This window comes from Meleagris gallopavo, chromosome 3 (genome assembly GCF_905368555.1).
Source record: "Meleagris gallopavo chromosome 3, MGAL_WU_HG_1.1, whole genome shotgun sequence".
Classification (NCBI taxonomy): domain Eukaryota; kingdom Metazoa; phylum Chordata; class Aves; order Galliformes; family Phasianidae; genus Meleagris; species Meleagris gallopavo.
Window position 1 is genome coordinate 34,972,050 of NC_139406.1, and position 14,481 is coordinate 34,986,530.

General features: G+C 39.5%; 1 protein-coding gene across 2 annotated transcripts in view; it reads right to left on the reverse strand.

Annotated features, from left to right (window-relative positions):
* AHRR (aryl hydrocarbon receptor repressor) overlaps positions 1-14,481 on the reverse strand; it is a 91,150-nt gene that overhangs the window by 64,420 nt on the left and 12,249 nt on the right. For both annotated transcript variants that reach the window (XM_085220609.1, XM_085220608.1), the window contains exons 2-3: positions 10,322-10,393; positions 2,447-2,628 (exon numbers count right to left, since the gene is read on the reverse strand). In XM_085220609.1, coding sequence (XP_085076735.1) covers positions 2,447-2,628; positions 10,322-10,383 — 244 coding nt within the window. In that variant the 5' untranslated portion in view covers positions 10,384-10,393. The remainder of the gene's footprint in view (positions 1-2,446; positions 2,629-10,321; positions 10,394-14,481) is intronic.

The window sequence follows — 14,481 nt, forward strand, 5'->3', positions numbered from 1 at the left end:
AGCCAAATTTCAACATGTTCATCATCATTTCTCAGGTCTTTCATTGCGCCACTCTAAAATGCCCTAACCAACTCCTTCTCTTCATACAGATCACCCTTCTCTCCCTTGAAGATAAACAGCCACAGGATATAAATTCTACGTATTCAAGCTAACTTTACTCTTTTTTTCTGTCCATCCAGCTTTTCAGTCACTTCTTGCCTGTGTTTATTCCAAACCCCTTTATGTGTACTAATGCCCTTGTGACCAGGAGATGCCCACAATAAAAAGCTGTATTCCAGATGGAGTCATGCTGGTCTCATGCAGAGAGGGATTACAACCTTCCTGTTTAGCGACATGCTGCCTCTGGGCAAACAGACCAAAATCCACACTTGGCTTTCTTGTTTATGTCAACATATCATATTGCAAGCATGGAACAATTTGCTGACCGCTATCCTTCCTTGATTATTGTTTTTATGTTCTATTTTCCAGGTTACTCTCTTCTGCCAAACACCAGTTCCTTTGGATTAATTGTCCCTGAGTGAATTAGTACAGATTTTCTAGGTCCGTTTTTGCAGATATACATATATATGCATTTATCCAATGTTATAACATCTCTGCATACCATTGGTCTGTTTTCCATCCTCACAGCATTTATAACAACTCTCAACTTAGTACCATGCTTAGATTCTAAAAGCCACAAATAAACCATCCTGCTCCTCTATGCTTTTTCATCACAACAAAGAGCCAAGCACTGCGGATAATCTTTGTTTGCTTTTTCAGATGACCTCTTACCAAAGGTTTGGTTAAAAAATCTTGCTCTGCCCTGTTTCTCCACAACACAACCATGAAAAAGTAGATCACAGCGTGACATTGAGTCAAGGCTGCAGCTCCTGCTCTTAGCAGACATTAGCATCCATTTCTTTTCCAGCTCTGTTTTAGGAGCTCACCTCTCCTTCACTCCTGAACCTCCAGCCTGGCCTACTCTCTATCTTAAAATGGCATGTAGTTTCCTTCCTTTACTATGAACAATGCTTTCTGTAACCTTAGTTTCACAATGCAAACATTTAAAAATAAAAATGAAGGGAACACTATGGGAACTATGGGGAACTACGTGTCCAATTAGACAATTTGAGGATTAAATTAAATGAAATCTCTTGAGACATGAAACATTTCAAAGCAGTGAAGTCTGGCTTTACTTGTCTTACTTTTATCCCATCACTTTAAAAAAGGAGAACAATCTGTCTTAGAAACTCAGGCAGGAGAGAAGTAAAGGCAGCTGAAGACAGCTTCTTCCTTGTGAATCCATGAGAAAAGAAAACACGGCTGAGAGGAAGAGGCAGTGACACCCAGGTATGAGTTCAGAGGGAAACAGAGGCACTCTGTAAACTCCCAGATGACAGGGGCTGGGCAGCCAGCTGCCACCATTGACATGGGAGGCTCCTGCTATCACTAACATCACCATCTGTAACACGATGTCAGCTTGCAAGATATCGTGCAATCTGGCATTATTTTTATATTAAAATGTAAAAAGAGCAAGAGGCCAACAAATAAATAACATTCTTCAGTAAAAAAAATAAAAAAAGAATAAAAAGAATAGGGATCCCTTGTATACATTCTATATAATAAGGAGGAAAGAGTAGCAAATAAAAATAGCATTAAAAAAAAGTACTGTTGTCTCTGCAGTCCACCTTCAAATTTTATTTGATTATACTCCACCAAAAAGGCTCTTGCTTTTCTTTTATTTAACAATTTTTGAGAGGATTTTCATTGTTGCATCCCTAATCCATATTTTGCTCTTGTGAATGCTACAGTAACAGAAGAAATGAAAACTGCAGATTTGGAAGAATTCTTATTATGTACATCTGAACATGCACATTTGGGTTTCATTGTATGGTGTGCCAGACAGCTACAAAAACAAAGCATAGCCTATTATAGCTTTAGTCAACACTTAGAACTTCAGATCACACGTATCCCAAACGAAAGTGATTCCTCTGACCTTTCAAGCAAGCCTATTTCCTGTTGGGCTTACAGTAAATACAGGTGGTACATTAGTTGCTTTACTTTCATGTTGTATTTAAACAGACATTGCAAACATGAACAATAATAGCTTCAAAAAGGGAGCACAACATAGCTACAGATACTACAACTTTACATTTACCCCAAGCCTCTTTGCAGGTTTAAGTATTTTACGGCCATGTTTTCCCATTTCCTACAGTGCATTGAGGAAGGGCGAGGGTTATCCCATTATTTGGTAAAAACCACACAAAAAGCATAGGAGGAAATGCACAACATTTCCAAAGCAATATCTCATATGCAAAAGAAGTATGTTCAATAATAGAGGTTAGATCTTTCTTTTCTTACTTTACCAATGTAACACCTCATTTTAACTTTACTCACGATTAGTAGAAAGCAGTCATAAATAAGAAGGAGAGTTTTAAAGGGATCCTGCTATCTTGAAGAGACCTACCTTGAAAGAAACTTTTGACTCGCAGGTAGCTGACACTAAGGCGCAGCACAGACAGCTTGTCCAGCTTGGATATTATGTCGGGTGGGAAAGGCAGGAGGCTGGCCAGATGGTCTAGTTCTGCATTTAGGCGGTCCCTGTGCCTCTTTGAAGGATTTGATTTTTCATTTCCAGCCGCAGGCCTTCTGTGGTGGAGAAGAGAGTCACATTTTCGATTACCTGTTTTACCTCCAAGTAGTGCAACCACAGACTGAGATGCTTTTTGCCATCAGTTGATAACAGGCGCAGTTAATCAAGCTCCTATGCAAATTTGTTAAGTTTTTATCCTCTGCTTAAAAGATATTCTGAAATTTACCATTTTGCATTGCACAAAGACATGGACATTGGCCTCTTTTCTCATACCTGCCCAGTGGAAAATGGATGAGGAGATGATATCTCTTAGTTAGGGCCCTCTGACCTTAGAGGAATGGATGCTATCTTTATGCCTTAGAGAACACCAGGAAAAATGATTCTTCATCTGTGTTGTACAAATTAATGTCAGAACAGTAAAGGAAAATTACCATGACTAATGCATGAACCTATTCAATACTCAGTGTATTCATTCAAAGCATCTCAGTGCCCTCCATTTAATGACTCAGAATTAACTTGTAGGTCAGAAGATAATTAAGAAATGAGCCTTTCTTCAGACATGATTAAAAGAATATGGGAAGCAACATGAAGAGACATTATTTTGCCAAACTCAAACGTCTTGTGAACATCCTCAAATTTACCTTTCTGTATCACTAATAACAAAGGTAAAATGTCTCTCTTGAGAACATTGATACTCCTCTCAAACCATATAGAAGAGTATTATTCAGATTTCAAATCGGAACTCCATTAGGCACCCCAGTGTGGAACAGATTCCACAGAAAACCTATTGCAAAGATGTTCAAGGTGAAATCTATCAACAGTGAAAAGGGAGGCAGATTAAAGTTGTACAGGCAAAATAGTGAATCTTATCATAGAATCACAGAATTGTGGAACCATGGAATCACAGAATCATAGAATATTTGGGGTTGGAAAGGTCCTTAAAGTTGACCCAGCCCCACTCATGCCATGGGCAGGGCTGCCCCCCACCAGTTTAGTCTGCCCACAGCTCCATCCAGCCCGACCTTGAGCATCTCCAGGGCTGGGGCACCCACAGCTTCTTCTCTGAGCAGCCTCTTTTGCACCTATCTCACAACCTTTTGGGGTGACCAGCACAACAATAAGGAGTGTTCCACACCAAAGTACCAAGGCATTTGTGGCAAGGTTGAGAAAGTTGTTATCCACAGCAGACAGCCATTGCTGGGCCCAGCACTGCTCAAGTTCTTTATCCAAAAATAAGCCACTGGAGATGTAAATTGAGCAAATCCATGATCTGAGGGTGTACAGTAGCCCAGGACTGCAACTGAACTGGATTTGACCACGGTACTCAGTACTGTGTTTGCTGGTCTCCATCTCACTCTCATAACACCTGTCCAAGCTGATATAGTACATTGCTACATTCATCCTGAAGCCCTTTCTCTAGAAGAAGAGACATATAGAGAAAGATCAACAGGGAAATGAGGGGAAAAATTATATCAAGTTTGGAAAATGGTAGACAAGGAAAATATGTGAGCTTTAGCAGTTTCAATTTCCACCAAACTAAATGCAAGGATCATAATCTTCTCTAGCTTCAATAGTGCTCTAGTGGAGAATCAGAGTACATCAGGTCACTTGTAGCTCTTTTCTGCTTCATTTTCACACTCCATACATTGACTACATTTTTCAGCTATAATTCTAATTTTGAACATCAGTATTTCACAAGGTGCTCAAAGAGTTAAATTACAACATAATTTGAGTGTTCCCTTTTTATAAATATAATTTAGCATTGTTTGGAAATAAATACTATGTTTAGAAATTAGTCAAAAAAGATTGATGTCTCTTACATGTGATTGCTGACTTTGCTGCTAACTGAAAACCTCTTAAATCAAATCAGATTTGAAAAAAAATTTGCTACCTTTGTAAGCCTTCACTTCAATTTAACACAACAACATCAACAGATGGAATGAGTGAAAAACTGTTCAAGATAGGTGTCAGTGAAAATGTAATTCTCACCTTTTCATTCAAAATTATCCAAATTTGTATGTGGCCTTTCAGCAACACAAGTATTTTCAGAAACGTGGGGGAGATTTTAGTAATTGGGGATCTATAAATGACTTTTCTCTATGAGAAAGAGTAAACATCCAACAAATAATACAATCGAAAAGAAGGAATACTCCTTGTACATAGAGGGTACTAATTTTTTTGGAGTAAACCCTGACACTCAGCCATTCTCACAACATCAAAATGACGTCTGACCTCTGGAAAGCAATGACTCAAGTTAAGTAGAAGTTCAGGAACATAGGATATTATTATTTGCCCTTTACAATTGACAAACCAGTCAAAGTAAGGAAACGATCTAGTACAGAAAAAAAAAAATCCAGTAAGGAAAACTAGACTGAGGAGCTCAAAATATAAAAATGTTCAAGACTGATGTGGTATAGAAATTATTAAAGCCTATTTCTCATGCTCTATATCAGAGATGTATGGCAAATGCCTGGGTTGCATCTGAACTGAGCAAAGTACCCATTTTCTGGAAGTTACAGGGAATGATGTAAAAAGTCTGCAAAAGAATGGAGTCTTCCTGAAAACTCAAGGAAATGATTCAGTAAGTGAGTAAATCCAAACAAATGTGAGTTTGATGCAAATGGTAATTAGGTGCCAAGTGGATAGGACTTAAAACAATGCAAGCTCCATGGAAAAGCTCGCTTAGTATCCTTCAAGGAAAACAGCAGGCAGGAAGATTCTTCAAGGAGCTGTTTTGAGGCAAATGGAAATTCTAGCCCTTATTTTGAGCTGAAAGTAGCCATGCTTGTTGTGCTTACGTAAAAGCTGATTTTCAAACTACATAAATCAGGTCTTAATAGAGACCAGCATTCACTCCATGCCTTTTTCACTTCGTTTTTCATACAATCCTATTACAATAAAGTGGCACTTGTGCCTTAAACAGTAAAGCCAGCATTTCTTTCTTTGCTTCTTGAACACAACCATCCAAATTCTGCTCTGCAGTAACAAGAAGGCATTCCTGCACAGGACCGTACAAGCAGTCCCTGGAAGTGAGTGCAGGAGCTGGCACACAGGGTATTTTCTCTGTTGTTGGTACTTAAGACATTGAGCTGTTTGTGCTTCAATGCCTCAGTTTGCCCAAGACCCACAGGTTGCCACTGTTGTAAACCAGATTGGTAAGGGGAATTTCCTGCACCACAGATTTGTATACTGACTGCTGTGTCTTCTCTTCCCGAAGCCATACTTGCTGCCCATTGAGGCAGTCCACATCTTTTAACAAAAAGTTCACTCTGAAGAAGTTGTCCAAATATGCTGAAGTGTGAAACACACTGATGATCTCAGCTGAGAAAATCTAACCATCTGATAGGACAGGAAGCTTTCAGTAAGAAGAGAAAGGGAAGGGAGACCATGACATAGAGCACAAAGCAAATGGTTATCCCCAACACATTGACCAGTACCCACAGTGACTAAGCACTGCACAAGTGTGTCCTGGCAGAGCTGAGCCCCAGTTCCAACCACACATGTGCAGATGCTGACCATCTCTATGAATGAAAAGAACTGAGGGGAAGCTGTTTGGAGGAAAAGGTACCTTTTCAATGATACGCCTCTGCTAAGCCTTCACAGCAAGGAGAGGAGAAAGCAGAACTCTTAGTCATGAAGACATCACACCAACAGAGAAGATAAGAGGTTGGATAGTGTGATACCAAGTAAGAGGAAAGGCTATGCCACAGAGGACCTTGAAATGGGAACTCAGGAGAGAGCTGCTCCTAAGATCTCTGTTTGCCCTGGCACTGATACAGTTCTGGCTGAACTGGGCAGTTTGGAGCAGTTAAAGATACACTCAGAGCAAAGGCAGCTGAGTTTGCCTTTAAAGAGCTGTAAAACATTACAAGAAATGTTTTGTGGAGGGAGAGAGTTTTACAAGTTGCCAGGGTTTGAGATGAAGTGGATGAAACTTTCAAACAGTAACTGTCCTAAAGCACTGCCCAAGTATTGCTGGTATGGGTATTAATTCCAGTGCAATGCTTTTAGTCTGAGGTTAAAAACAAGATCTCCTTATTTTTCAGATGCTTGAATTACTAGCAAAATATTAGATTTCCACAGGAAGCAAACACTTAGTAGAAAACATTTCCTTTACTCAAAACTCCAGTTTTCTGGATGAAAAACATATCTGATGGAAAATTTTCATTCACTCTGACCTCCAGGTGTTTGATCTGGTTCCACAAATGCCAAAATCCTTTAGTGCAGACCACATATAATGGGGCTTGCTTGCAAGCTTTCCATGGTCGAAGGAAAACAGCTAGGATTTGTTATATATTTATACGGGTGAAGGTAGAACTTAAACCTGATACGTTGTCTGAAGAACGGCAATCTATCGAAGATGGTCTCTCCTACTTCCAGGTGGAGAAGAAGACAAACTATAGTAGCTCTTCCCAGTAATACTATAATAAAAAAATAAAAAAAAAATTCTACTCATTTTTTCATAGTCAAATGGCTCTCTTCATTCTCCCATGGAGCTTCTTCATATATTTTCCTCATTGTTCTGTCAAGTTACTTCAGAATGCAATTTCCAGTGTCCTACGCCTGCAAAAAGGGGAACTGTCATTCTGCGATATCTCCAATTAAAAGCCAGCTGCAGGATCATCAGCTGGTTTGATAGCTTGGTCACAAAATGTTAACAGAGGAGCAGAGAGTGGGCTTCCTGAGATGCACATACATTGGGAAGGTGTTAAAGTACCAGCTGTTCTGCAGAGGGGAACACTGAACCTCTGTTTTTTGAATACTGGCTTTTAAAAGGCCACAAATCCCTAGAGAAATCCACGTATCCTGCTCAGTTGAGCACTTATCTCACCTCATAGAATCACAGAATTGTCAGGGTTGGAAGGGACCTCTGAGGGTCATGAAGTCTAACCCCTTGCTAAAGCAGGTTCCCTACAGCAGGTTGTCAAGGTAGGCATCCAGGCCTTCGGGGAAGGAGACTACTAACCTATCTGGGCAGCCTGTACCAGTGCTCTGTAACCCTCACAGTAAAGAAGTTCTTCCTTGGATCAGCATGGAACTTCCTATGCTACAGTTTCTGCTTGGTGCCCCTTGTTCTATTGCTACACCTCACTGAAAAGAACCTGGCCCCATCCATTTGACTCCCACACTTCAGATATTTGTAAAAAATGATGAGATCCTCTCTCAGCCTTCCCTTTTCCAGACTAAAGGGCCCTGAGTCTCCTAGCTTTTCCTTGTACATATAAGAGCTCCAGGCTCTTAATCATCTTTGCGGTCCCACTGGACTCTGTCCAGGATATCCCTGTCTTTTCTTAACTGGGGAGCTCAGAACTGTCAAAAGAAAGTTAAATTTCTAGAGATGATAAAGATGATTTAGGATGATAAAGAGACAAATAATAGTTTGGACTGGACAAAGAATTCCAATCAACTTATTTTCTCTGAAAAATTAGGTTTTCAGGCTGAACAAACCCCTCGGAACAGGTGGCTGTATCTACTGTGATTCGTTATCAGAACAAAAGGAAGAAAAGTAGAACAAGGCCAAAGAGGAGAATGTGCTATGCTATCAAACAAGACAAAAAATGTTATAACAAAAACAGCACAACATGGATTAAAATCGTTAAATGTACTGTTCAATAATGTATACCTCACCGAATTCAAGATAAACAATTTAAGGCTACATAACAGAAAAGATATCCATAGTCCTGAAACATCAGTAAGATCTGTTAGGACTGAAGGACACAGACTCTGAAAGGAGTCCTGGACTCTGTAGTCAATCATAGGCATTCAGAGCCTCTCTAGAGCAATGTTAGGAAGTCTGTGAATGAGGAAAGGCTTACCAGAGACCAAGCCCACAAACAGATATGGTTTGAGGAAGAGACCAGTGTTGCTAGGAAGTGAGAAATCATCCTCAGCAAGCAAGAAGTAATTATCCACAGAAAATAGAGAGTAGTCTCCAGCGCGGGAGCTAAGTATTCTGGAAACTCAAAGCATTTGATTCCCTTTATTTTAACAAAAACCAAGTTTCTCCATCAAAATTATCTATGTCTGAGTGGATAGGTATGTTCAGGTCCCTGCACCAACACCTCACAGCAGAGGTATTTTCAAGGTACTTGCTACTTTGATGTTTTTGAACGCAAAATTTCCTAATGGGCTCCTGAGGACATTTCCATCCTTAGATAGCAACTGGCTATCTTAGTTATTGATTTATCTAGAAGACATCTCAGAGAGAAGCTGTTCTAGCCAACATACACACTCCAAACACGAAACTTAACATTCCTCTAAGCAACTGCAACTCTCACTCCTTTCTCACAAAAGTTATGATACATAAACAGTTCTGCACAGAGGTAATTTCATGTACTGGAGCAGTTCCATAGCTCATGTAGGAATAAAGAAGCTGTATGCATACTAGTGCAAAAATGTCACGTATATTTTGGATCTAATACTCAGGCATTGCGTGAAGAACACTCTTCTTCATTTGTTATCTTTGTCTGTTGAAATCCTCACCTGTGATACATTTTACATTAAATATAGGTATGTATCTTTTTAAGTGGCAACAAGTGGTTCATGTGCAAATACTCTCCAAAATCCAAACAAAATGAACAGATTTTACCCAAACTTTCAGAGAAACTCCCTTTTGACTTAAGACCAAAATATACAATTTTAAGCCAAGTTAGTTATTTTTGGAGCTCTGAGAAAATGCAAATAGAGAAATCTGTTTTAATTAACTTTTCATCCTTAAATTGCAAAAACCATCAACGCCAGTTCATAATTTTAACACACTGTGAATGTGTTTCATAACTATGTAATCAAATATAACACAGAAGATGTCAGATAATTATATCAAAAGACTTTGTTTTCAAGTAGTTTATGACAAAATCATTTTGCATTTGAATGATAACCTTTTTTCCCCTTCATTTCAAGTATCTTTTTCTTCCTGTTGTGGTTTTTGTTTCTGCTCTGCCTTCACACATACAATTCTTCTCATTTTTTCTTCAAATAAAAGTGATTCTGTGGTAAATAGTGGCTCAAAAATGATGCCCTCTTTATGCAAAACGTGAGTCACCAGTCTGCTTTTTCAGTTGGCTGAACTGACCCACTTTCCAGACTTACATCTACTGGATGTAGTGATGCCCCAAGCCAGGCAAAGCCAAGAAAGGGGGAAGGGGGGACATACCAGCACACTGGTGCCACTCAGCACACAGCTTCCCCAGAGGCTTCTTGAGCAAGAGACAGGGAACACAGACACACAGAGGTAGCAGCCACTCTCTCCAGCCAACTGCCCAGCTGACAATCAATCCACCAATATCTTCTGCCTACAAACAACTGCTGCTCCTGTCACTCCTCACAGCACTATGTTATGTAGTATGCTGTGGTGTGCACCATAGCCACTGGACTCCTTCTGGGTCATCAACTAGCAGTGGGTAAGGACAGTCTGACCCGTGCACAGCATCCTCTCTGGAGTAGAAGAATCATAGAATACATTGAATTGGAAGGAACCCATAAGGATCACTGAATCCAACTTCTGGCTCCACACAAGACCACCCAAAAATCAGACTGTATGACTGAAAGCATTGTGGCATAACAACAATTCCTCAAAGTCTTTGGAATAAGAGCAATGGTACAAGATACTGACTGGAGCCACCATGACAAAAGATCTTAGGTCTCTCCTGGGTCAGCAGAGTATGGGAGGATTGGATTCCTCCTACCTTATTTCTAGCACGCATATATGGAGGGAGGTGCAACTGCCTCCTGATCAATGTGATACTTAACTGTTTCTGAATGGGTTTCCTCCTTTTCCTCCCAGCATAGAGGCATTCCCCCGGAGGAATCATTGTTTTGATGCTGAAAAAGAAAAGGAATAGGTGTCTTAGTTCAGAGGTTTCTGCATTTCGTACCACTGTACAAAGTGACAGCACCAAGAAAGTTCAGCTGAAAAAATGTTTGTTGCCTGAGTGTGGCATTCAACAACACTAAAAAGAACAGTGGCATTAGTTAAGATAGAAGCTTAGGGCTTATTCCAATTTCCTACCTTAATGTTATTAGAATATTGATGTTTATATTCAATTTCCATTTTTTCAAATTAAGCTTACTATACATGGTATAAAAATACATCCTGTTTACTCAATATGCAAAAATATGTTCTTTTCCCTCTAGGCTCATTTTTAGATTCAGCTAAGCAAATAAGAATGAATAATACTACTCATCATCTTTTGCAGAGAGGATTTCACAGCTTTTTAAATACACAGGAATATTGTCTTCTATTACTGAAACTGTGGTAAGTAGGAAGCAATTATTCAAATTAGCATTTGTCCAGGTCCTCACACCCTCATTTTTAGAGACTGAGAGCATATGTGTTGGCAGCTCAAAAAGCAGCACACAGAGCTGTGCTTAGCGCTAGGACCAGGAGGTGACAACTTTTAGACAAAACTGTCGCTCTGCTTGGGTATGTCAGACATTGCAAGGCCTAAAACAAGTCTTTGTGTTCAGTCTGTTCAAATCTTTTGGAGCTTAGCCGAACAGCAAAGTCTCTTGGTTTTCTGTCTGAAGGAGTATTTTAGTCCCACTGTATGCTGTTCAACAATGGCTGTGCATTGCCTGAGAGATTAATATATCTCAAGAGTATTTGCTGCTTTGTGCAAGATGAGAAATCAAGGGGATCTTCTATTCACTGAATCAAATCCCATACTATTGAAAAAGCTATGTCAGATAAAGCGAATCATGAGCATACTGAACCTCATTTAAAAAACTACTTAGAGGAGTTTTCTTTTTCATTGAAAGACAGTTTTCTGATAACTAAAAGCCTTTTGCTTTCCAGATTAAATTTGTTCATGGCCATTTTATGCCCATTTGTTCTTCTGCCAACATTGTCTTTTAGTTTAAATAGCTCTTCCTCCTCCACTGTGTTTACTCATCGGCGTATTTTTAAGTATCAGTCATGTCTTCAGCCAGCCTTCATTTTTTCTATTCTAGGACAACCCGGACTGTTTCACTCCCCTCTCGTGTTACAGACTCCTTATTCTTGCCATCATCTTAGAACCCTTTTTCTTTACCATTTCAATTAATCTGTCCAAAACATGAATAAACAGAATCACATACAGCATATTAATTAAGCCTACCTGTATTTCGTACATATCCATAATGCATATATAAATACATATATTAACAAATCACTAGTTCTTTATGGGAGCTATCTCACTTGATATTAGTTTGACAGCATTCTCCTTTTTCATAGCCATCATTAAACTCACAGCTTGCTGTCACACTATGGTCACCTCATGCACAGTTCTCTGTCTTCATGCATAACTTCCACCAAATTCATGCACAGTTTGTGAAGGAAATCTAAGTTTCAGTCTGCAAATGCCTGACCATCTCATTCATACAATTAATCTCCAATTGGTTTTTATTACGTGAGAATGATGTACACTTCTGTATTGATGGTGCGAGCAACTGAAGTTACTATTACACTCCTGGTTTTATATGAAATCCTGTAGTAAAAATGAGATTGCCTACAAGCTGATGGTTGAGGAACAATGCTGGTAGCTTCCCTCCTGCTCAGTCATCTTTCTTCCAGTGTGTGCTGTTGATTCAGTTCCTTCCACCAACCCTTTCAATTCTTGTCCTAGTCCTCAGCAGCACAGCATCCTTCACTGAAGTCAGATAAATTAGGCCTACTGTACTTCCTTCATTTGAAAATTCAGTTGTTTTATTAACTGAAGACTATCAAGACACTTTGTCAACATTATCTAAATCTACATTTCATTTTTAGTTCACTACATAACTAACTCTGGTCGTTAATTGCACTTGCCTCTAGAATTTGCTCTAAAATACTGCCAAGTAGAGATAGCAAACAAATGGGTCAGTAGCTGCCCTCTCCTAATTACAGCTGACGCTGGTAACACCAGTCATTCTCCATTTTGTGCAGTAACAAGTATTGAATTCTCCTAAAACACAGAAAACTGCTACAATAAGTTCATCTGAAATCAGATGTGTGAACTGCCTCACCAAGTCTATTAAGGACTGGATGAAGTGCAATAACTACTGCTGCAAGTTAGGAAAGTAAGTTTATCCAGGAGGTTTTGCTTACATAAAGCATTCTAATCACCTCCAAAGTTGCAGTTAGCTTAGGCTTTTTCAAACTCCTATCTTCTGCAACAATCTGCCGGTTGTAATAAGCAGTGGGTTTTCTGCTCCAGTGGGAAGCTGAAATGGTGCAAAGATGCTGAGAGAATTGCTGTAGTTTCTTGTGAGACCTTACATTAAAAGATATTTTCTTTATATTGCGATATTACTGTGTTTCGAGTCCTTCCCGTTCATAACATGAATCTATGAGTCATAGTCCATGTTTCAAAACAGTGTCACATGCTAGACTTCCCTTCCCTTGCCTTTATGAGTAAAATTAAAAGGTGGAGGAAGACTTGGACATCATAATTCAACTGAAAACTGAAAGTTAATACTTTATTCAATTTTCCCAAAGGACAATTTGGTTTTAAAACCCACTCTGGTCAGTTGGTAATATCTGACAGCAACTAGAAATAAATTAAAATGACCTCAAGTATGTAAACAACTGAAAAACAGGAAATAAATAACAAACAATGTAAACTAGAATTCATGAAGTGTAAAGCATTGATTGAGAAAGATAAAAGTCCAAAGGAAAATTCATATGTTGCAAGGCTAAAGAGAAAAGATAACACAAGTTTTTTGATGAATGTTATGAACAGAACTGTGCACAGTACTTACTAGATGGAGAAAAATTAAATATATTTGACAGATATTTCTCTAGTCTCTACTTTCTGAAAACACGGAGAATCAAATAAGAACAAACTATGCGTTCTTCAGGCTTCCTATAGGATCTTTCCCCAGAATTAGGACAAGGGGTTACCACAGCAACATAGCATGAAGCACTGCCTCAGCAACTGAGCACCATCGTCCCAGATATGTACATACCAGTAATGACAATAGTGGTATGCAGATGAGTTTGAGAATGAATGCACTGGAATAAAGACCAACTCAGAATGTTCGTGGCTAAGAGTCCTAAAAATCCTAGTATCATATAATTGTATGGCTGAATATGGCTGAAAACAGCACTTGGAAGTTGCTAAGCTGCAGAGGCATAGACTAGTTTCTTCCAAAAACAAGGAAGAACATATATTCATAGTCCTGCCTAGACTGTGTCCTCTTCTGATGGTTCAGGAACTCTTCCCTTCACCACTGGAGCAGCACAGCGCATCTCCACCACACCTTCCCTAGAGCACAGCAGCCTGTGAGTCTGGGGGGGCAACCCTCAGCTGCTCAGCACAGTCATGCGCTTTCCTTTCTCTTCCTTTTCTCTTTCTGTCTTTACAACGCTTAAGAGCCCTCACGTGCTCCGCCCATGTCTGAGAGAGGAAGGAGGAGAAGCCACAGCCCCAACCTTCTGCTCCGCAGCAATAGGAGAGGAACTTGCACAACTGAGGAGCTCCAGGAGCAGGAGAGCTAGGAGTGACAGGAACCAAATAGCTACGCTGGGAAAGAGTACATGTGGGCCATGATCACTCACTTGCTTACATCAGATGCTTTTAATTGGTGATGGCATTAAGTTGTAATCAATCTCTGAACACTAAGGAATCCAAAAGACTGAAAGACAGCTGCTATATAACAATATTAGAGAAGTGAAACATCCAGCTTACCAACAGGTGATGAGACTGACACCTATCCCAAGGAAAAAAAAGATCTGAAAAGTTGATGAGAAAGCCAAATAACATCACTTAGTAGAGTTCTATAGAATATCAGGCTCTTCGGAGGGAAACTTACTGAGAAGTAACCAAATCTGTCTGATGCAGGAATTTACAGTTTAGTTGTGGAGCACAGTATAAGTAGATAAAGAATACACTGAATGATAGATACAGAAAAGAGTAATCACTGACAAACCACTGATAAACAAAAAAGGTTTA